Genomic DNA, 24,149 nt, shown 5'->3' with positions numbered 1-24,149 from the left:
GTTTGGAATTGTGTTTATTTTACATTTCAGTTGTGGAATTTCTATTTGGTTCTTTTTCATGTCTGCTTCTGTTATAAATCTTTTCTTACTCCCTACTCATATTTTTCATCCCCTTTTATTTCTTAAGCATGTCAAATGTGTTTATTTTGTATTGTGTAGCTGATAATTCCAATATCTGATTTTTCTCTTTGTTGTTTCTGCTGCCTTTCAGCCAAATGCCTGGTTTCCTTGAGGGGTGTGTGTGTGTGTGTGTGTGTGTGTGTGTGTGTGTATGGTGTGTTTACTCTAGGTTCTATTCCTGGAATAGGTGGGAATTCCTTGGGTTTCAAGTTCAAGGTGAATTTCTTCAGGGAGGATTAGCATTTACTAATCCCAGGTACCCGTGGGCACTATCCGCTTGGGGTAATTTGAAGCCACATTCTTTGCCTGGCAGTTACTTCGGATTCTGTGTCTCCCTCTGTAATAGTGTAAATTGGGATGCAAACTCATGTAGGGGCTAGATTGTCATTAAGAATGATCATGGACTTTTCACCCACCAGAATTTCAAGAAAGGCAGTTTTCCTTTCTTGTTTTCTCAGAGTGGCAGTGATGGTTTTTTTTGTTTTGTTTTTAATGATGGTCTTTCATCTGTTGCTTAGACTCCCATCTTTATGATTCCGTTTGATTCCGCTTCATCTTTATCTGGCCTAGGATTTGTCTCTTGTTCCCTGCTGGGAGTGGCACTTTAAAAAGCAGACGTCCAAAGCTAATTTTGCATTCTGACCAGTCTGCCTTCTTGTGTTTACTTGGTTTTAGGCCCCAGTGAAGCTTTTGTTTCTTGTGACATTATTAATGCATTTTACAAATATTTTAAAGAAATCACTTTGTTTTTGTTTTTGTTTTAGTTGCTTTCATCGAGCAGGTCAGTCCTGGTATATAGTCCATCATGTTCCTAGAAATGACAGCCCATCAGGTTCTTTAAAAGTTTTACTTATTTAGGGGCACCTGGGTGGCTCAGTCAGTTGAGCGTCTGGCTTTGGCTCAGGTCATGATCTCGTGGTTCACAAGTTCAAGCCCCGTGTCGGGCTCTGTGCTGACAGCTCAGAGCCTGGAGCTGCTTCGGATTCTGTGTCTCCCTCTCTCTGCCCCTCCCCTGCTCATGCTCTGTCTTTCTGTCTCAAAAATAAATATAAAAAACATTTAAAAACATAAATAGAAGTTCTACTTTTTTTTAATTTTTAAAAATGTTTTTAAAATTTATTTTTGACAGAGAGACAGAGTGTGAGCGGGGGGGGGCGGGGGGGTGCAGAGAGAGATGGAAACACAGACTCCGAAGCAGACTCCAGGCTGAGGTGTCAGCACAGAGCCCGACACAGGGCTGGAACTCGTGAACCACGAGATCATGACCTGAGCTGAAGTTGGCCACCCAACCGACTGAGCCACTCAGGCGCCCCTCTACTTACTTCTGTAACCAAATTTGAAATTCATCTTCTGTCACAGGCAGCATACATTGGGTTGGAATATCCATTCTCTGTGAAATATAGATCTAGCTCTTATGTAACATCAAGAAGTGATGGGGCGCCTGGGTGGCGCAGTCGGTTAAGCGTCCGACTTCAGCCAGGTCACGATCTCACGGTCCGTGAGTTCGAGCCCCGCGTCGGGCTCTGGGCTGACGGCTCGGAGCCTGGAGCCTGTTTCCAATTCTGTGTCTCCCTCTCTCTCTGCCCCTCCCCCGTTCATGCTCTGTCTCTCTCTGTCCCAAAAATAAATAAATGTTGAAAAAAAAAATTTAAGAAGTGCTGCCCAAATTTTGCATAATGATAGCATTTGGTGTTCAAAATAGTCTCTGTTTTTAACAATATGAACTCTGCAATAAATGCATAGATGCAGATTGCTTCAATCCGTGTATATCTTCAGAGAAGAGGCTCCCAAAAGCTGGACACTTTGGGTCAGACCCTTCAAATAAAGGGAGAGCTTGGGTCAAACCAAGCCTAAGACCTTCTGACTGGATAAACATAGGCCTGGAGAGCATACCCCGAGGTGATCTGAGCCACTTCTGGCACCACTTGAGCTGGTTCAGGCAGCTACTTAATTAACATTCTTTAAAATTTCTCAATGAGTTTCTCAGAAAGTTAAAAATAGAACTACCCTGTGATCCAGCAACGGCACTATTAGGTATTTACCCAAAGAATACAAAAATTCGAAGAGGTATATGTACCCCGATATTTATGGCAGCATTATCAATAACCAAACTATAGAAGAAGCCCAAGTGTCCCATCAACTGATGAATGATAAAGAAGAAGTAGTATATATACCCAATGGAATATTACTCAACCGTCAAAAAGAATGAAATCTTGCCATTTGCTACGGTGTGAATGGAGCTACAGTATATCATGCTAAGCAAAATAAGTCAGTCAGAGAAAGACAAATACCATATGATTTCACTCATATGTGGACTTTAAGAAACAAAACAGATGAGCATATGGGAAAGTGAAAAAGAGAGAGAGAGGGAAACAAGCTGTAAGGGATGATTTTATTTATTTATTTATTTTAAAGTAGGCTTCATGCCCAGCACAGAGCCTAACGAGGGGCTTGAACTCATGACCCAGAGGACCAAGACCTGGGCTGGGATTGAGAGTTGGATGCTTAACTAGCTGAGCCACCCTGGGAGACTCTTAATGATAGAGAACACACTGAGGGTTGATAGAGGGAGGTGGGTGTGGGATGGACGAAATGAGTGATGAATACTAAGGAGGGCACTTGTTACGATGAGCACTGGGTGTTGTATGTAAGTGATGAATCACCGAATTCTGCTCCTGAAACCGATACTGCGCTGTATGTTAACTAACTAGAATTTAAATAAGAAAGAACATTTCTCCAGGAAGGAAACTGGAAACTTCTTTCTGGACTCCACTAGTCAGACCCTGGACTGGAAAGAGGTACTTTGTGTGACTTGGCAGCTAGTAGCCTTAGTGGTGGTTGTTGGTACAAAGATCAGAGTCCCACTCCGATCCCCTTATGAGAACGGGGTTCGTTGGAAGGAGACCATGGACTAGAAATGGAGCTGACAAGGATCCAAGGCAGAAGTAGGACTGGAGACATCCTGTTTCTCTTTTACGGATATACAGTATCTTCCACATCTATTTCTGCTTCTCTCTCTTCATTTGCTCCTCTCTATCACCTTGATTCCGCTGCTCATTTATGGTTTCTTCTTCTCCTTCATGGCTTCAGCTTACATATGTCTCTGACACCAATCCAAGTGGCAGTTTCCAGAGGAAGGAAACTTATGGCCATGTTCATGGTATCCTATGAGGCCTACACAAGCTGTTAGATTAGTTGCCATTGAGTCAAGGGCCCACCCTTGACCAATAAGCTGTGGTTAGGTCACAGGACAGAGTCAACTGACACAAAAATGGCTGACATAAAGGCCGCCCTCCAGTAGAGGCTAGGGACTGGTCAAGGCTATGTAGAAGAGAATTCTTAGAAGGGGCTTGGTCTGTCCAAGAGAGGACAAAAGTCTTTTGCTGAGATTTAAACTAATATCCTGCAGAGCAAAGGTAAGCAAAGGTAGTTGGTGATTACATCTTTATTGACAATCACATACATGTTTGTGGCTTTCCAAATTAGCAACTCATTCCTCCCTCATGCTTGTTTCTAGGCACTTTTACCTTCTATAGCTTCTCATGGCATTGAGCATTTTATTAGGACATAGGGATGGCCTGTCCTTTCTATCTTTCTAACAATGCTCTACACTGACAAGGCCTCGCCAAGCCCCACAGACTGAGAGCAGGGTATGTATCCTTACCTAATAACACTTAGAGTTTTCTCCAAAACATCAAGTTTATGTCCCTATCCATAATTCTGGAGTTCACAAAGTTCTGAAAACTTAAAGATTTTGATGACTTACTCAGGGAAAATCCTGATCTTACCTGAACTTGGTGGAATATACTCACCTTAATATAATGTGAAGCTACTTATGGTTTTTATTTATTTATCCCCCTTCGTATGAATGTATATACATTTTTCCTTCTCTTTTTCTTCTTTTGGCTGGGGAGAGAGCGTGAGTGAGAAGGAGGGGCAGAGGGAGAGAGAGAGAGAGAGAGAGAGAGAGAGAGAATCTTAAGCAGGCTCCATGCTCAGCGAGGAGCCCCACATGAGGCTCGATCCCACGACCCTGAGATCATGACATGAGTCGAAATCAACAGTTGGACGAGCAACTGACTGAGCCACCCAGGAGCCCCTACATTTTCTATAGAAATGTTAACAGACTTGGTTATTGAGTGATGCCGGAGATGCTGCAGGTGTTTATATAACATACTCTATACGCACCATGTTACCTTTTCAAATCAGAAGAACACCACAATTTCAAAACACAGCTGGCCCCAAGAGTTTCAAATAAGGGATTGTGGACCTGACCCAGTAAAAGCAGGTAATAAATATATGACAGACAAATAAACAATAAAAGGGAGTGGAGTGGAAGGAGACACAGAATAAATAAAGTGGAAATCTAAAAAGCATTAATATGGGAGATAACCCTGCCTTTATTTAGCTTTGCATTCCTGTCGGCCAAGTCCCATTACCCAGTCGACACTCACCTCTTTCTTCTCCAAAATGAGGAAATTACAGTTGGATTATTTCTGCAGTCCCTTCCAGTTTATAGCCCTGTAATTCCGTGGTCCTAATTCCTTTTTTCAAAGCAGTTCTTCCCATCTGGCCACAGCCAAGAAGATGTGGCAACTTTTTGTCAAGGCATTTTCAGTCACATGCTACTGTATTGTCCCTTCGTATTCCACATGGTTAATGTAAACTCAAACATACTCACTGCTGTGACTAACCATTTTTCCAATTTTCTTAACAACAACAACAACAACACTGAGCAGTTTCAATCGGCTTTAAGTGAGTGTTTACATTCGACTGTTGCATAATTATTAAATGATTCATTTTACTTCCCTCTGCATACATGATGATTTCTATTTATCCAGCAAAGACGTAAAGACAGAACATTAGGTCATTTGTACAAGAGTATTTGAGCCAGGACTCAGAATTGCTCATTCTTGACGGGTGTGCTGAGATCACTTCCCTAGTTCTATTTTGAAGATAAAGTTCCTTTGTTACCTTGGATCATGGTTTGAATTAGGTTAACTTCTCTCTTTTTTTTTCTGATTTATATGACGAGGTGATTGCTTAAAGATGGCAATTCCTCTACAGTACCGATCTTGACAAATGGTACCACTCTGTCATCTAAGGCAGAACCTTGGGATTCATCCAGGACCCTTCCCTCTCCCTTACCACCCACATGTTCAATTAATCACCAAGACCTGCTGATTTTTTTGAAAAAAGTTATGTTTCTGGCCTACAGAAAATCCAAGAGCATAATATAAATGACACCCACGTACCAACCTTCAGGTTTGTGAAACTGTAGCATTTTGTCACAAATATATACACCGCAGGGTTTGTTTGTTTGTTTGTTTTTGGTTTATTTTTTGAATAAATAGAACATCACAGCCCCAAGTCAGAACCCCCAGCGTCGTTCTCTCCAATTTCATTCTTCTGTCTTCTTTCCAGGGGAAACTTCAGTCCTGATTTTGGTATTTTCAAATCCCCTGATATTGGTGCTGTTATATATTGTGCTGCATGTTTTAATATTAATATTTTATACTGTTGGTATCCACCTGCAGCCTGTTTTTCCCATTCAACGTTGTTGAGCTCTATCCAACAACTAGACGTCTAAGTCTCCAGTCATCCCCCCTTACCTGCAGGAGATACATTCCAGAACCAGCCACAGACAGTTCTGAACCCTGTGTGTACTAAGTTCTATCCTATACATACACACCTCTGGTGAAGTTTAATTTACAAGTTAGGTACAGTGAGAGATTAACAACAATAATAACGAAGTAGAACACTGATATGCTAGAATAAAAGTATATGTGAATATGGTCCCTCTCTTTCTCAAAATATCTTATTGTCCTGTATCATCCTCCTTCCCGTGATGCTGGGGGATGGCAGGATGCCTGCATGGTGGGATGAAGCAAGGTGAGTGATGTGGGTGTTGTGACACAGCGTTAGGCCAGGCTACCGCTGAAACCAGTCAAACAAATCTTTTGATGCTATGGAAAATCTTTTTTGCCTGTTTCTGTAAGGACACTTAGGCATGTTACCACGCCAGGATGCAGAGTCAGCGTAGACGGACTGGTAGTAGTCTGCGTGTATTTGAGGTAACCTTCCCTCCCAGCTTCTAAACAAAGGGCAGTTGTTACTCTGTTGTTTTGTGTTGTCAAAAAACACTTTTCTCTTCCCGAGATTCCTGTTATTGATGACTAGGTTCCTAGTTTCAACTTAATTTTTTTAATTTTTCATTTTGAAAAGGTTTTAGGCTTACCGAAAAGTTACAAAAGTAACGCAGAGTGTTCCCATAAGCCTTCACCTAACTTCCCGGCAAGTTAGCATCACGTGTAACCAGAGTACAGTTATGCGAACTAACATTGGTACAACACTATTACCTAAAGAACTTAATTTGGTTGCTCCAGTTTCCCCTTCATGTCTCTTTCTGCTCCAGGAGCCCATCCAGACCCCCATGTCATGTTGCATTTAGTTGTCATGTTGCCTCAACCACCTCTAATTTGTGACAGTGTGTTGGTCTTCCCTCGTTTGTCATGACCTTGACATTGTTAAGGAATACTTGACAATTATCCTGTAATCTGGGTTTGTCTGGTGTTTTGCCTCTGATTAGACTGGAGCTTTGGATTTTTGGAAAGAATACCACAGAGCAAAGTATCTATCTGATCTTACGACAGGGGTACATGATGTCCACACGATATCACTGGTAATGTTAACCTTCATCACTTTGGGTAATGTCCTCTCTGGCAGATTTCTCCACTGCAAAGTTATTTTTCCCTTTTCCTACTCTATTCTTTGGAAGTGAGTTTCTAGGTCTGGCCTCACTGTGATCAAGTTCCACCCCCGGACTGAGGTTATCAATGTGTATTATTGGGAATTCTTTTGTAACAAACATTTGTCATTTCTCTCTTGTTCGCTTGTTTATTTATTTGTTTATTTAGTTATACATACTATTTATTTATTTGTTTGTTTATACTGGTATGGATTTATACATTTATTTTATACTTTGGGTTAATATGCCAATATTGCACTGCTTAGTTTATGATTCAGATTGTTCTGGCTTTGGTCATTGGGAACCCTTTCAGGTTGGCTCCTGTGTCCCTTTGACGTGCCCCATCCTTTCCTTCTTTTGAACACTTCCTTACTTTCTCCCACTAAGTTTAGCCTCCATCAGTGGATGTTGCCTGTGACATTTATTTCCTTAGTATTATGGTGGTAATTTTCTATTTCATTTGCTCAGTTTAATCAAGGTAAATGAAAGATACTCAGGATTTATTCTCTTTTCTTTCACAAAGGCTTTGATTCTTCTTCCTAATTTCAAAAATTGAATTTTTTTCCGTCCAAAATACAAGACTATAAAAGACACCTGGGCTTGAATTTCAATTCTGATGCTTCAGGCTATTTGACATTAGGGTTCTTTGAACCTCGATTTCCTTTGTATCTCAGAGGTGTAAATACCTACCTTACAAAATTATCAAAAGGTCTTAACGAATTAATGTGTTTAGAGTTCTTAATATCAAGGCGGGTGGGTATTGTCATTCTTGCTTCTACCTACACTGTTACTGTCTCCACACGGCTTCCAGAGCCTGCTTTCTAGACTGCAAACCTGGTAATGACATGACCTTGCTCACGGTCACCCACTGCTGCTTGTCATTGTCAGCATTGTTTCCCAAGCCTGGCTTTTGACCAAAAATCAGTTGAGGAACCTTAAAAGCTACATATTAATAACCCAGTCTTACTGACTGGAATTTTGGTGGGATGGGTTCAACCCTGTCTGTACTCTAGAGAGTGAGACCAGGCGTCCACCACAGTAGCTATGAGTCTGGGACTCTGTCCGAAGGCTGATAGTGGTTCTCGCTCGGTGACTGCTAACAGGAGTAAAGAGAGGGTCCCTGATCCTCACCTTGAAACAGCAGGTTGTGCCAAAGCATGAGCTGAGGACTCAGACTAATAGTTTCTAGATATTCCACTTGTATTCTTGCTTAGTTATCTGCCTTTTGTAGAGGGAGTATGTTCCTGGAGACCTTTTGCATTTAAAAAGTGGACAAAGACTACTTTTCTGGTAGGAACAAATAGAATATTGTTGTATGCACTTTCTTTAATACCACCTTTGACTCCTTTTCACCTTTAACTGTCATACTTTCCAAAATGCTCTCTGTCTCTCTCTCTCTGATTCAAAACACATATATATTACAAAATGATTACCACAATAAGGTTAGTTAACACCTCTATCACCTTACATAATTACCCTTGTGTGTGTGTGTGTGTGGTGATAACATTGAAGATGTACATTCTCAACAGCTTTCAAGTATACAAGTAATTATAGTCACCGTATTTGTACATTAGATCCTGGAACTTACTCATCTCTTCTCATAACTGGAAATCTGTACCCTCAGACCAACATCTGACCGTTTCCCCCACCCGCCAGCCCCCAGCAACCATCATTCTACTGTTTCTATGATTTTGGTTTTTTTTAGATTCCACATACAAGTGAGAATGTACAGTTGTCTGTCTTTCTCTGTCTGACTTACTTTGCTTAGCATAATGTCCTCAAGGTCCATCCATGTTGGATGGTTGCAAATGGCAGGATTTCCTTCTTTCTCATGGCCGAATAATATTCTATTGTATATGTGTATATGTATACATACCGTGTCTTCTTTATCCTTTCATCCATCGACGGACACTTCCATATCTCGGCTATTGTAAATAATACTGCAGTGAGCGTGAGGGTACAGCTGTCTCTTTGAGACAGTGATTTTATTTCCTCCCCCACATCCTCACCCACACTTGTTATTTTTCATCTTTTCGATGCTAGCCATTCTAACAGGTGTGAGGTGATATCTCACTGTGGTTTTGATTTGCGTGCCCCTCATGATTAGTGATCATTGAGCATCTTTTAATGTGCCTGTCAGCCATCTGTTTGTCCTCTTTGGAAAAATGTCTATTCAGATCCTTAGCTGGAAAGGACCTTAAAGTTTTTGTCCCTTTTCAGAGGAGAAAACTAAAGCATGGAAAGGCCAACTGCCCCAGAATCACACAGTTGCTTAATGCCAGAATCCAGGCCACGGAATCATGTCTTCTTTCTGAAAGCCTCGGTCTCTTTTCTTCCATATCACCTGTCTCTCTCCATGGAGGTGAGGCACCAGAGTACTGACAGATCTGGGCAGCATATTCCTGAGAACTCATGCATGTCACTAGCAACTACACAAAGCTTTCAACACAAAGGTGGTTCTAAATTCTAGAGGAGATTTTTCATTTTTCTGTATTGTCTGTGTTAAACCCCTGTGGACGATGACCATACAGCCTTGTCAATCTTTGAAAAACAAGTACCAAGCAGTTCTGTTAAGTATTAGGTGTTGATAGACACCTCCAGTAATCTCATCCAGATAACAGACACGTAAGACTTTGGGCCATAAGACTTTGGGCAGTTAATATTAACCACACTTTCTCACCTATTGCCTTTTACCTTTTATTTCCAACCTTTTCCAGACCAGAACGTAGAAGACTAGGAGGAGTCCTACTGTAGGCAATGCTGGGATTTCCTTAGTTTGAATTCCATCCCATGTGTTTGTTTCTTTCTCCCTATGTGGGTATGTTTATTTAAGATGCTTATTTCCAATAAATTATTGACCTAGAACTTTAGAGAAACTGTCTAAACATTATCGTAAAGCAATAAGATCATCGTAAAACAATATAGGGCACATCAGCAGTGTCCCCGCCCAGATACCTCACAGCACTGTCCGTGGAGCCTTGGGAACCTCTGGGGATCTGTGAACACTCAGGGAGCCATATTTTGGGTTGTGTCTCCCAATGGCGGCCCAGGAATGTGGATGCCCCATTTATATTCATCTTGACAATTTGGAGTCCTTAACCTTTCCCCAAGTGAGCCCAGGGGCCACCCCAAGGCAAATCACATGGGCTGACACTACTACACCACCCCCCCCCCCCCCCAGTCCACAACCCTGGAACTGCTCAGGAACTGACAGCGCATCTAACTGTGTCTGCTGCCTCCTTGGACCCTTGGACCCTTGGACCCTTGGACCCTTGGACCCTTGGACCTTTGGACCTTTGGACCTTGGACCCTGTCCAAGGGGACAGGAGGAAAGTCTCTTTAATGTGTGTCATCACTGCCTGCACAGACCACCAGCTCGTCAGTCCCTTTCCCCTTTCTTTTCTCTCTCCTTCCTTCCCACCCCCCCTTCTGTCTTTCCTGCCTTCCCACCTTCCCTCCCTCCTCCATCTCCTTTCTCTCTTTATTTCCCTTCCCTTCCCTTCCCTTCCCTTCCCTTCCCTTCCCTTCCCTTCCCTTCCCTTCCCTTCCCTCCTTCTTTGTTCTGTTTAGAATAACAGTAATAACCCACAGCTCAAAGAAATAAGAATAACATTATGTTTTCAAACTAACAAACATTAAGAAAAATCTCCCCTGGTTTTCTCATTTTTTTTTAATTGTAAAAATCACTGATTTTGTTAGAAAAATGAAGTCTGAACCTTGTCTAAGTCAGCTGAAGCAGGAATGGTAATTGGGCCGATGTGTTTCCTCTTTTGCTGCGCAGTTTAGAAATGATCTCGTGACTCTACACGCAGTAGTACAGGAGAAGAGAGGGCACAGGCCGAGGGTAGGGGTGGGGGAGGCATTTTAGAACTGACCGAGATCCGAGATCCGGGTGGCTGGTGGCTGGCTACCTTAGGTCCCTGTAAAGCTTTGCCCTGGGCCTTGCAGCGGAATCTGAGCAGTGTTGTAATGCTAATAACAGCTAGCATTTGTTAAGCTCTTGCTATGGGCTACGCACATTTAATAAGCCTTTCCATTTAATTTTCTGCCGAGTGAAAGACCCACCCTGGGGAACCCCAGCAATCTGGATGGAGGCCTAGCCCACCTGCGCCTTGCAGCCCTTCCCTGACCTCCTGGCCAGCCTCCGAGTCCCTCCTCTGCCCAATCCTCCTTGTCATGAAGCCCACGTGGTTATATCTGCTTCTCCATCGCGGACTCTGGTCCTCCTGCTCTCTATCTCATGGCTCCTGTCTTGGGGCAGGGCTACCTCGGACCCATGTGATAGTAGCGACCCCCTGTTGTTCAACTCTGGAACTTTTTCTCTAGTTCCACAGCTCTGCTGAGCGCCACCTCGTCCTGCGTATGGGTTTGAACACCAACAACTTGAAGAATACAACAATAAACACTTTTTTATAGATGCATAGGAAAAAGGTGGCTGAGACATTGACAAGTAATTTGCTTCTAAATGCTTGCATGACAGAGGCACTGCTGAAAAGTTCACAAGTATGCCCACCTAATTTTATCATCTCTTGTTTATATACCGAATTAGGAGGTTCGTGTTCCTAAATCGTAAGCGAAAAGGGCAGTAGGAGAGTTTAAATGGGGCAGAGACGTGGGATAGCAGCAAATTAAAAGATTGTTCTTCTCCTTGGTTCCACCCTTTGGTTAGCCCAACTGCAAAGTTAGTGTTGACTTCTGTCATCTTCTAAAATTCTACCTATCTGTGGGTGCTTGTATTTCTGGAACACTCACCCAAAATAATAATGTTGCCTTCTCTTCCCCGGTGTTTATTCTGGGTTGTTTGGAGACTCAAAGGAGTTAGTCTCTGGTCTTTATAGTAAAGGGTGAGCATAGATGTTTTTTAAAGGGGGTGCTGTACCTTTAAATTCTGAAAGTGAACTTGGCTCAGGAAGGCCAGCAGTCAAGGTCCAGCCCCTAGAAGAGAGAATAGCTACAGATTCTCCATCCTCAGTCTTTGCAAGGGGACGGCTGTGCCAGCCGAGCGGGCAGCCTCCTGGCAGCATGGCAGCGAAGCTCGGGGCCCTCCTGCTGGTCCTCGCGCTCAGCCTGGTGCGGCCAGCCTCGGCTGGCCGGAAGCTCCTGGTGTTTCTGCTGGATGGTTTTCGCTCGGACTACATCAGTGATGAGGCCCTGGAGTCCTTGCCCGGTTTCAAAGAGATTGTGAGCAGGGGAGTGAAAGTGGATTACTTGACCCCAGACTTTCCCAGTCTCTCTTACCCCAATTACTACACCCTAATGACTGGTGAGTACTGTGTCCTCTTCTGGCTGGTGGAGCTCGGGGTGGGGGGGGGGGGGAGGAGCTGGAGTCCAACAGGGAACGGTTAGCTCCTGGCATTAATGTCTTACTTAAATGTTCAGGTTTCCCTGGTCTTTTGGGACACCGAAGTTCTTGGCTGAGACTTTTTTTTTTGTTTCCACAGTAGTGTGGTTCTCCAAAAGTTATCCCAAGGACCTGTTTTGGACTCTCCATGTGGAGAACAGAGAACCACATGAATAGAGGATTTTAAAAGTAGTTGTTTGTTTTACAAACAAAAATTCTGGTTAACTCCGTACTTTCTAAGTTCAGGCTAAAAAGTCAACAGGTCCTTGTGTGTTTGTACCAAATTCCTTCTGTCCCTTTGCTCTGCAGTCATCTGTCATCCTGGAGGTATTTTAGCTTGTTTGTCATTGTGCTAGACTATGAAAACTATACGTGGGGTTCCAGGATTACTGGGAGAGAATTTTTAGGTTGTACATTGAAGTATTACTTAGCAATGCCGCTGGCCGCTCTTTTGTCTTCTTGGACCAGGTAAAATGACGTGGGGAAGAAAAAAAATGTTACTTAGTTGAGATTCCCACCTTTAACTTTTAGTATGTGTTAAAACAAAACAAAAGAAAACAACCCTAGTCAACCCAGAGTGCGCTTGGGTTTGGGAAAGCTGATTTTTGCCTAATTGGTCTTCATCTGGGACAGCCAGAACGCCCAGTGTGATTCCACAAACTTGATCCTCTATGAGTGCAGTGGAACATACTTTCTGTTCACACAGTTGGATTCCCAGCCTCCAGTTTGTTTTTTTCGCTAATCTTTGTAAGGGCCAGCGAGAGGCTCTCAGAAAGAATTTAGCAAACTGTCCAGGGAGGCTGTTAAGAATGCACTGTGATTGCTGCTTATGCAGGATTTAGCTATATGCTCTGAGCACAGGGAGAAGTCTATAAATCATGTTCATGGGAAGGGGATGAGAACTCTTGTATCTCACTATGGATCTCCATGCAGCGGCAAACCCAAAGGAGTCTGGAAGACAAACTGATATCTCTGACTTCATGCGCGGGTCCTGGATGCATGTGTGTATAAAAATGCCATAAAATTAAGGTGGGAAGATACTTTGGAGAGTTAGAAATGAAAGCATGGGGAGAAAAAAAAATCCAGATGACACACAAGCAAGGAATTTATTTGCTTATTTTTAATCCCCCCCCCCGCCCCGCCCCCGCCACAAACAACCATCAAGTGTAAGATAAAAAGGATGAACAAAAGTCCTCTCGTCCTTGCTTGGCATGTGTCTCCCCTCGCAGGGAGTAGGTCTGCAGGCTGCTGGGTCACACATAGATGTTATTGTGTGCCACAGCCCGACCTCAGTTCTGTGCAGGGAGGCTCCCGCGTGCAGGCCACCCCCACTCCCGTTGTCCTTCAGAGACTTGCTGGGAGGCCCAATTCATAAACTGCCACGTGCAGTTTTCTCAATCTGAGTGGAAAATGAACAAAATCCATTTGAGAAAGCCAGCCTCCAGTGAGTAAAAGGGGACCGTTACAGCCTCCCCAGAGAAACCAAGCCAAGGACATGGCCTTTTGTTTGTCAGACCCACAGTCCTGATGTTGGCATGGGGAATAATGGTTGCGGGGCCTCGGTCACGCGGAGGCGAACCTTCTTTTCAAGCTCGGGGTGTTTCCACTTGTCCAGTCATGACAGAAGAGCCCTTCCCGTCGTGGGATGGGCAGTGCCCATTGGCGTTTGGCAAAATTCTCACCTTCAGTCTCCCCCGAGGAAGCCACAAGGGCTCCATACACATTACGCTTACAAAGTTTTAGATGTTGAATGCATTACTTCATTTGAAAGCCTACCCGATGCTTACACTGGCTTTCCCACTTTTATAGAAGTGATATTGTACACAGAACGTGTCTAGCAAGGCTCATGTTCACGTGCACATGTCTCTGGGTTTGATTTGTCTTGTACCTATCGGGTGAACGTGATGGCTCAGAGAAGGCACCTCTGGGAGGTGCCAGGCCATGAAGCTGGTATCATCTCCACCGCCCTGGAAGCGACTCGTGGCTACATTTAGATTACTCCTCCCAATATCATGCTTATTGTCCCACCTGATGTTGAAAAATTCCTCTGTTTTCATTTAAGGAAGGATATATCCATTGGGAGTTGTACTTAAACATACGGTTTGAGCATTTGAGCATTTTATGAATCAACAAAAGAAGTATGCTGGATCCTTTTGGTACTAAAAGATACGCTGTTATAAGGTTCATCAGCATTCATAAGAGAGACTATGATCTCACTTCATTACATAAATTACTGCCCATAAGACATAAAGCCCTTGGTGTTCTTATTTTTGCATAATGAGGAATATTAGGGTATTGGCCTTGGAGCTGGAAAAAGTTGGTTGGAGTCCTCTTGGGGCAACTTCAGGCAACCCACTGCACTGCCCTGAGCCTGTTTCCTCGGCTTCCAGGTCCGAGTCAGGTCAGGATCTCAGGGACTGTCAGATGCAGACATGCATAGGGAATTAGCCAAAGTTAAGACTGGAACCTCTTGGGAGGTCTAACTGTAAGAAATTAAGCAAATGACTAAAACTCTGTAGAGAGGAGAATTTTTTGTGAAGCCACACGGATGGTGATGGGGCATGAACAGTCACGGGATTTGTAAGCAATCTGGGAAATCATCTAGCCCAGTCACTGACACGAAGCTGCCGTGGCTGATTTTTTTCTCCTTCAAAATATATCTGCATCAGGGCAAATGTGAACAACATTCGATAGTATCAGGAAGACCCATCAAGCCATTGATTGCAGGAGATACACAGAATCTTAAAACAGGGCCTTTCATCCAGGGAGCCTGCAGTCAGGTTGAGGAGAGACACATCAGGTACCTACTAATATTCTAAAATGCATGCAAAGGGCTTAACTGTTTCCCTCCAAAATTTCTGTGTTGAAGTCCAATCCCTGGTAGCTCAGAATGTAAAGTGTGTAAAGATACGGTCTTTGAAGAGGCGATTAAGTCGAAATGAGGCTGTTAGAGTGGGGCCCTATCCCATCTGACTGATGCCCTCTGAAAAGAGGAAGAGACACCAGGAATAAATGTACACAGAGAAAAGGCCATGTGAGGACATAATGAGAAGGCTGCCATCCGCAAGCCAAGGAGAGAGGCCTCACCAGAAACCAAACCTGCTGACACCTTGATCTTGGATTTCCAGCCTCTAGAACTGTTGTTTGGCTACCCAGTCTGTGATATTTTGTTATGCAGCCCTAGCAAACGAATACACACAAAGGACCAGTGGGTGCTTTTCCTACTATGCAACAGAAGACCAGGAGGGAGGAAAATTTTCTTTCAGTTGGAGTAGGATGTGAAACATTTTGAAAGAGATGGGCTCTGAGCTGGAATAAACAGCCACAAGCACGGCACACATATCATTATATCTTACTTTATGCGTAAGCTCTCTTTCCAAAGAGCTGTGTCTGAATCAACTTAATCTTGGTTGAGACGCAACCACAGTGTAACTATTCTGCTTTCTGTTTTAATCTCTCTTACTGTGGATCTTTTCGGAAAGCTCTTCTCTGTGAGGTAAATCCACATTGAAGTGAAGTTTAACATAAAATCCATGGAAGAAAAGCAGTGATTTGGTCAATCCAGACCATGGGTAAGAGAAAATGCTGGGTAGTCTTAAGGCAGCATAACTTAGCATCATTTTGTCAAGGCCAATGGCAACATTTGTTTGTAATTCTTGAACACTCCTGATTAAGCACTTGGGGAAAGTAGTCCAGAAATGCTCTGAGTAGCAGGGAAACTGGTCTAGAATTTAATCTTCACTGAACATAATCTACCAAGAGACAAACATATGCTGAAATTAATTTGCTCTGCAATCTGTTATTATCAGTTCAGCATTTAAAAACTAGTAAATAAAGTACAGGGAGGTTGGGCACTTCACTCCAGACACCAAAGATTGTCAGTAGCGGGACTGAGATTAGAGAACAGGCGTCAGGGACCAGATTCTCACACAGCAATTAGCAGGGCCCTGACCCCAGTCGTGGAGTTCCCAGGAAGTTGTGCATAGGACCTGGGACCCAGGGACTGAAGTCTCCTCAAGAGCAGTCCAGGAGGCAATAAGAGCCTGAATAAATGTGCTTTATTGATCTTCTACTGGGATCAAAGCCAAACCAAGGATGTTAACCATTAGCATTGATATTTGTGCCAACATATTTCCTATTGCACTCCTAGAAATTACACAGAAGCAAATTCTCCCCAGATATCAAGGATCCAACATTCTGGAGGAGGAGATGGCAGGTTAAAGCATGCTTTTCCCTGCCTTTGTGAAAATAGCTGATTTAAATTAAAACCGGCCGTCATTTGGACCAGCGGAAATCAACGCAGAAAGTACTTGAGAAATCATGTTTTGAGAAAAGCCCACCTCCTCAGTCTTCTGGAGAATTCAGGTTTTACTTGTTGGGCTGCCTGCAGACCCCTGCACACCCACAGCATAAGCAGCGTGGACACGGCCTCCAGCGCTCCCTCTCCTCCCCTTCTCTGAAGATCGGCATCTGCTCAGGGACAGTCACCCCAGCATGTTAGCTTCCCCAGACTGAGATGCTCCTGGAATGCATGATGTCTGGTATGCCCTCGACTTCTCTCGTTCTCTCCTGCTCAAAACCCAGTCCCACTATTGTTTTCACCAAGGGCCTCCTCATGGTCAAGGGTCAAGGGTCAAGGGAGCATAGTCCAGGTATGGTATTCTAACAGTGCTTAGCTGGACCAGAAATCAAAGCCTGAGGATTGACCCTTGACCCTTCTGCCTGTCTCCACAGACGACCAGAGTGGTCCTTCTACAGCATGTGTCCGATCGTGTCTCTCCTCCATTCAGACTCTCCAGGAGACTCTGCTTCCACACTAAGTAAAATCTGAAGTTCTCTGAGAACCCATGTGGCCACCCCGACCCTTTCCGGCCTCGTTTCTGACTCTCTTCTTCACCTGTTCTGGGTACATGGCCACCTCAGGACACTTCAACTTGCCATTTCTTCTGGCTGGAATACTTTTAACCAGAAAGACCCGAGGTTTGCTCCACTGGTTTTTTTCAGATTTCTTTCCTGAAGTCACTGTAGTGGATCTGCCTTTCTTGCCCTCTAACTGAAGAGCCCACATGATGCTGTCATTCTCTCCTTAATTTTCCATCTCTGCACCATGGTTTATTTATCCTGTCTTCTTCAAATAAAATTTATTATTGTGAAGCAGCATTATAATAATGATTAAGGGGCACCTGGGTGGCTCAGTTGGTTAAGCATCAGACCTCGGCTCAGGTCACGATCTCACGGTTCATCAGTTCGAGCTCTGCCTGGTGTCTGTGCTGACAGCTCAGAACCTGGAGCCTGCTTTGGATTCTGTGTCTTCCTCTCTCTCTGCCCCTCCCCCTCCCGTGCTCTTTTTCTCTCTCAAAAATAAACATTTAAAAATTATTTAAAAAATGATTAAAACATTCAGAGTTTCAGGGAACTTGTTGATTATTCTTTTGGTTCCAGATACTCTTAAACCAATAAGGAGGAGAAAATACCGAAATTATGCTTTGCTTTAGGAAAGTAATTAACAGCCATTTAGGTGAACTGATTACTATTTGTTTCTAATAGTCTTAGGTATCTCAAAATATGTCTATCCATTCTGTTTTGAATTTTGACTGTAAGGTTGGGGCAGCAAGAGGGTTGAAAGGAGAGTCAGCCATGAGGAGGGGGCTGTGCCGAAGTAGGGAATCCAAGGCCTGGGGTGTTGAGAGGAGATTTAACCAGAACACTAGCCATCAGCAAAGCCCAAGAGAGAACCTAATTCTCGCCAAGATTGCTGAAGCCAAGAAAGCAGAGGCAACAGTGAAGCCTGAACAAGGCAAACGGTTCAGAACCACTAGAACATCTGTAAGAGCACAGGGAAGGCCAAATGTTGTGTGGTCCTGGCTGTCAGACCCTGGGACGGGTCAGACCCTTATGTTCTGAGCCCCCCATCCCAGATTGCTTAAGGAGCCAGGCTGTGAACACAGGCATCATGAGTCTCCTTAGATATCTGAAAACAGGAGATAGCACTGTGGGCTGAATTCCACAAATGTGTGTGTTGAAATCCTTACCCCCAATGCCTCATTTGGAGATGAGTGTCTTTAAAAAAGTAATTAAGTTAAAATGCGGTCATTCGGGTGGGCCCTAACCAGTATGACTGATGTCCTTGCAAGAAGAGATCAGGACACAGGCAGGCACAGAGGGAAGGCTATGTGAAGACACAGGGAGAAGACGGCCATCTAGAAGACAAGGAGAGGGGCGCCTGCATGGCTCAGTCGGTTAAGCGTCCGACTCCTGATCTCAGCTCGGATCGTGATCTCGCAGTTTGTGGGTTCGAGCCCTGCATTGGGCTCTGCACTAATGACGCGGAGCCTGCTTGGGATTCTGTCTGTTCTTCTCTCTGCCCCGCCCTAGCTTGTGCGCTCCCTCTTCTCCCCCCGCCCCTGCCCCTCCTCAAAATAAATGAATAAACTTAAAAAAAAAAAAAAAGCAGAAGAGAGAAGCCTTTAGGAGAGACCAACTCTGACAATGCCTTGATTTCAGATTTCTGGCCTCCAGAATTGTGAAAAATAAATTTCCGTTGTCTAAGCTACCTAGCCTGTGGTGCTGTGTGATGACAGCTCTTGGAAATAAATACAGACGGGATGGTGACACCAGGCTACTGACAGAAGAATGAAGTTATCCCTAGACAGACTTTTTCTATCCCCCACATGCAGAGAGCTTCCAGTGGGTTCTGCCCCCAAATCGAGGTGGCCATGGTGTGCTGCTGTCCAAGGGCTGCTGTATGGGTTACAACAAACAGGGTGGCTTAGAGCAACAGTTTATTCTTTCACAACCCCCGGAGGCTGGTAATCTGAAATGAAGGTGTTGGCGAGCCTGCGCTCTCCCTAAGGGCTCTAGGGGACAATCTCTTCCGTGCTTTTCTCTGAGCTTCTGGTGTTTCTAGCAATCCTTGGTGCTCCCTGGCTTGCAGATGCATTGATGTGTCACTCCAGTCTCTGCTTCAGTCGTCCCATGCTGCTCTCCCTGTGTGCCTCTACGTGTGCCTCTTCTCTTCTTCCAAGGACACTGGTTATATTGGATGGGGGCCCATCCTCAGGACCTCATCTTAACTTGAGTACATCTGTTTCCAGATAAGGTCACACTCACAGGTACCAAGGGATAGGATGTTTTGGGGGAACACAGTTCAACCCGTAAATGCATCATGTAGTGGAAAGAGCTGTCAGTTTGCTGCAGAAGACCTAGTTTCCTCTAGTCTGTCCCGTTTTAACTTTCAGAATTGGAACAGGTTCTTCTGTGTTTTAATATTATCTATCGGTAGAGTGGCGAAAGTAAAACTAAGCCGGTAGGCTTGTTGGAGGACAGAAGGAGACACCTAGTGTAAAGCCACCATTACAAAAACTGTACCTATTACACACTTTAGAACTAAGATTAAGCTAAATTATGCTGTAGTAACAAGCTGTACAACTAAGGTTTATCTCTCACTCATGAACATGGAGTTTAAGGATTAACTCTGCCCCACTTTCCTCTTCATTTTGAGACTCAGACGGAAAAAGCAACTTCTAGATGAGATGTGCTGTTCGTGTGGCTAAGGGAAAATGGCAGAATGACGTGGTAGCGCTTAAGACCTCTGCTCAAGGTGGCACATGTCACATCCCTCATCCCGTTGGCCAAAGCAAATTATATTGCCAGTAGGTCAAGGGTGCATAATCCTCTGACAGTGGGGGCGGGAATTATCTCGAACACTGATGCAGTGTATTCCACACACTGAATGGATACTAGTTGCATTTTATAAGAAGCTTGTGGGTCTTACTGAAAAGGAAGGGCATAGAAATAAGTGTCTGCAACTCAGGGGAGGGAAGTATTATTGGCAGTTACAATGGACTTGAACATTTCCAGGGAGAAGGTGGATCTAGAACTAAACATTGAGAGATGAGTGGAAAGATTTTTAGTAGGAGGTGAATTTTGAGCCAGATCTGAAGGAAGAAAAGAAGACATCTATGAAGACTGTGAGACGTGAGGGCCATAGGCACAAGCAAATCAGAGAAGCACAACCAGGCAGGTGAAGAGGGGCTGAACCCGTTCACCACTTGGTTGTGGGTGGAAGGACTAGACAGAGATGATTTGTTAAAAAAAAAAAACAAACACATGCAGTTGATGGAAAATGATTGGAAGAACCAGTAAGCTCCTCCTTTCTTCCTTGTCCACTTCAAATGTTCGAGCATCTCTTCCTCGTGATGGGCTGTTAGGTGAGGAGTTGAATTCGAAGAGCATTCCTGGTGGCAAGGCTTGCTGGCTGGGCGATGAGAAGGCATGGAGGAACTAAAAGGAAGGGGGCCTGAATCACCTCCACAGGCAGGGGGTATTCGGAGTCGGGGGCTCCTGTGTGCAGACCCCGGGGAGAGTTTGGAGGGCTGTCTATTTGGGGAAGTAAATTTTCACCAGAACAGATTGCACATTGGCGTCGGATATTCACTGGGAGTTGGCCCTTCAGGGGATCAGAGAAAGTGTCTTAAAGGAGAGTTCCAGAAACATGAAGAATAACCATGGGGGTAAAAGGGAGAAATTGCTCCTGTGGGTCCCAGTGGACCCACAGTAAATGGACTTCTTATCTCTCTGCCTTCCCCCAGCCTGGGGAGGATATCTCTGACAGATGCACAGTTAAATCTGTCTTCCCAGCTGCATGAGCTTTGTCTACATCTCATCACTTACTTCCCGGGGACGCTTAACCACATCTTCCCACGTTTCAACTTAAAGCTATGGTATGAGGGTGCTTGGGCGGCTCAGTCGGTTGAGGTCTGACTCGTGATTTCAGCTCAGGTCGTGATCTCACTGTTTGTGGGATTGAGCCCCATGTTGGGCTCTGTGCTGACAGCGCAGAGCCTGCTTGCAATTCTCTCTCTCCCTCTCTCTGTGTCCCCCTCCCTCTCAAAAGAAATAAATTAACTTAAAAACAACCTACAGTCTGTATAACGTGTCCTAATTACGCTGCCTGAAGACGCAGGCTGGCTAGGTAAAGCGGAGGGCAACAGAAGCATGCAGAGGATTATTCGGCTCATGCTCACAGAAAAAAGTGTGTTCCAGGAATTCATAAAAATAATCTCTCCTGGCACGTCATTATTTAAGCTCCCATCAGCAGAGCTCTCTGCACCAAAGTGCCACTTTTCAAAAAGTATGTTTCTCTTGGCTTCCATGGTGATGAGAGGGAGTTCTTGTTATATGGCATTCAGCTGCTGGAACGTCACCCCCTGAAAGAAGGGAATGGTTAGGGTAGCGGGTAAAGCTTAAAAATGTGGTGAAAGCTTTTGATTATAGTAACAGCAAACCCTTTTCCAGAAGGTTCACCCACACTGAGCCACTGCGGTCTTCAAACCATGGCTGGCCTCCCCCTCCCCTCCCCCGACCCCAGTGTTGATTGATAGGACCATATGCCTCCTGCCAAGGCTTCTGGGAGTTTGGCTGAACCATGCTGCTCTCAATACCTGCTTCATCATGAATGATATGCCGAAAATGGGTTAGAGGACATCTGAAATTATTTCGGAGGGAGCCTGAGTCAGCACGTTAACATTTATTTCAAAGACACTTTAAACATACTCAAGTTTCAGAGTCCCCTTCCATGAATAGGGCCGTTGTGTCCACCATGTCCCAGGCGAGGACCTGGGGCAAGTCTGGGGCTCCTCTGGATCCCGTGTGTAGCATTTGGCTCTTGTTGGATATTGTGCTTGATCATAACCGACTCCTACCTTCAGCCATTTCCACAGCAGGAAAAAAGGGTCTGGCAGACAGGTCACGGGACCATGCGGCCCAGGACTCATCTGGACAAAGGGCTGCTCGGGCTGAGATCACAAACAGACTTTTGGTCGGGGATACTGCAGATATTTTAGTCTTGATGAAGTCACTCCCCCGGGGGGCCTGGCTTTAAGGGCGAGAGCTTCTGTGGCTGCCAGCTGTACAGCAGGGAGATGAGTGGCGTCACCGTGAGACTGCATGTAAGTGTCTGCAGCAAGGTGTCCCAACCTGGGTGCTGTGGGCCATGAATGGGTTGTGGCTATGCCAGGAGACCAGGTTCCCTGCCCAGTCACTGGGTACGAGCAGCCTTGTGTATTCCTCCCACGTTGCCCAGCGAAAATGCCTGATGTGAAGCAGGTTGGATGGAGAGCACTGGGAGACCAGACAGAGCTCAGAAGGGAGTCAGGGTGGCACATTTCTTCTCCTGAGTGTGCCATGGCCCGCCGGGATGCTGGATAAGTCGTATCACCTTCCTAGTCCTGAGTTCCCACAGCTTTAAGACGACAGACCTGGGGAGAGAGGAGCCCTGGGGTCAGCTGGGCACTTAATGAGCACTGAGTATGTGCTGGGAATGTTCTAAGTGCTGTGTTCTAGGTGCTGGCAATAGTCATGAGGCTCAGAGGAGGTTCTCAGGGGCCACGGTAGAGTGGAGGGAAAGGGTGACCTGACGGGGGTCTCGATGGCATTCCGCATTCTTCCCCTGTTATGGTCACAGTGAGTCCACTTTGACCTCTTTTCACATTTGAGGAAAGTAGTCTGCCGTTCATTCACCCCTTGAGCTGCTGATGGCCCCTGACAAGGACCCTGGCCTGATGGAGGTGGGAGGCAGCAGACGGAGGTCCCCACATCTATGGGTGTAGTGGGTAAGCCACCCACGGAGTTTGCCTGAGGGGTCCCTCGGCCTTGGCTCTTCTTCCATATTCCGCCCACAAGTCTAATATGTTAGCCCACTGGCTCTGCAGCATGTCTAGTCTTCCCTGAAAAATTATATGTCTGTATAAGGATTGGCTTTCTCAGGTGGGCTTGGGAAAACATTCTGCCTTAATGGTTGAGGGCAAAAACCTTAAACAAACCGTGGGTGTTTGGGAGAAAACCTCAAATATTGGGCTTCTAGTCATTCAGTAGCAGACCATAGGCCCAGCCTAGAACGTGCTTCCCATGCCCTCCAGCCCCTGCCCCTGTAGGGCGTAAAGGTAATGGGAACCTACTCAAGGGCTAGCATGTCTGGTCCACCCTCATTGGCCATGCGAATTCCATTTCTAGACTTTGGTATGTTCTCATTTGTAATGGGGGTGGGCCCTCTCTAGGGTATACCCGTGGCCTGCAAAACAACCCACCAAGAGTCCACCAAAGAGGGAAGATGTGAGGCTAGGCCACGTCAGGCCACGAGGGTACTTCAGAGAGGTCACCAGGGTCTACACTCCTGAAAAAGGCCCCTAAGTCACTCACCCTGAGATGTTACCAGAGGCCAGGCCATGTACTGTGTGTGAGTGATCAGTTATTTTATTTTTAAAGTTTATTTATTTATTTTGGGGGGCGGGGAGAGAGAGAGAGAGAGAGAGAGAGAGAGAGAGAGAGAGAGAGAATGAGAATGAGAGAATTCTAAGCAGGCTCTGTAGTGAGGCTCTGATGCGGGGCTCAAACTCACAAAGTGTAAGGTCACCACCTGAGCCAAAGTTGGACGCTTAACCCACTGAGCCACCTATGTGCCCCCAAGGGGTCAGTTTTTTTTTTAAAAACTCTTCACACATGTCCTCCCAGTCTCTGGTCACAGGTACTCCAAGGTGTAAAGGCAACCTCTCTCCCACCCTCTATCCAGCCAGGCTCCACCAGGAGGCAGGAGACAACAAGAAGCCTCTGATGGGAGACAGCACCATTCACTGTCATTAGGGCCCAGCCAAGGACTTTTGCCAGTTAGGGGAAAAACAGGTCTTTAAAGACACATAAGAAAGTAGAACCATGGTTCCCTAGTAGAGATAGATGAGAGAGAGACAAAGATGGGAGAGAGATGTCTTGTTGCCTTTTTGAACAATATGATTTCTCTATTAAAAATATTAAATTAAAAATATATCCGTATCCAGTGGAGCTTTCTCATCTCTGGTTGAGTAATCAGACATTTTAATTTAACACTAAGCTCCCTGTTTGACTCCAGGCTGCTATAGTAAAGAACCATAGGTTGGGTAGCTTACA

General features: G+C 45.0%; 1 protein-coding gene across 1 annotated transcript in view; it reads left to right on the top strand.

Annotated features, from left to right (window-relative positions):
- The first annotated feature begins 11,868 nt into the window (after positions 1–11,868).
- The window catches only part of ENPP6 (ectonucleotide pyrophosphatase/phosphodiesterase 6), a 114,763-nt gene continuing 102,482 nt past the window's right edge, over positions 11,869–24,149 (top strand). Inside the window, exon 1 of the mRNA XM_030311845.1 lies at positions 11,869–12,131. Coding sequence (XP_030167705.1) covers positions 11,891–12,131 — 241 coding nt within the window. The 5' untranslated portion in view covers positions 11,869–11,890. The remainder of the gene's footprint in view (positions 12,132–24,149) is intronic.

Source organism: Lynx canadensis, chromosome B1 (genome assembly GCF_007474595.2).
Source record: "Lynx canadensis isolate LIC74 chromosome B1, mLynCan4.pri.v2, whole genome shotgun sequence".
Taxonomy (NCBI): domain Eukaryota; kingdom Metazoa; phylum Chordata; class Mammalia; order Carnivora; family Felidae; genus Lynx; species Lynx canadensis.
The sequence above is the reverse complement of the archived record's forward strand: the minus strand, read 5'-3'. Positions and strand labels throughout refer to the sequence as shown.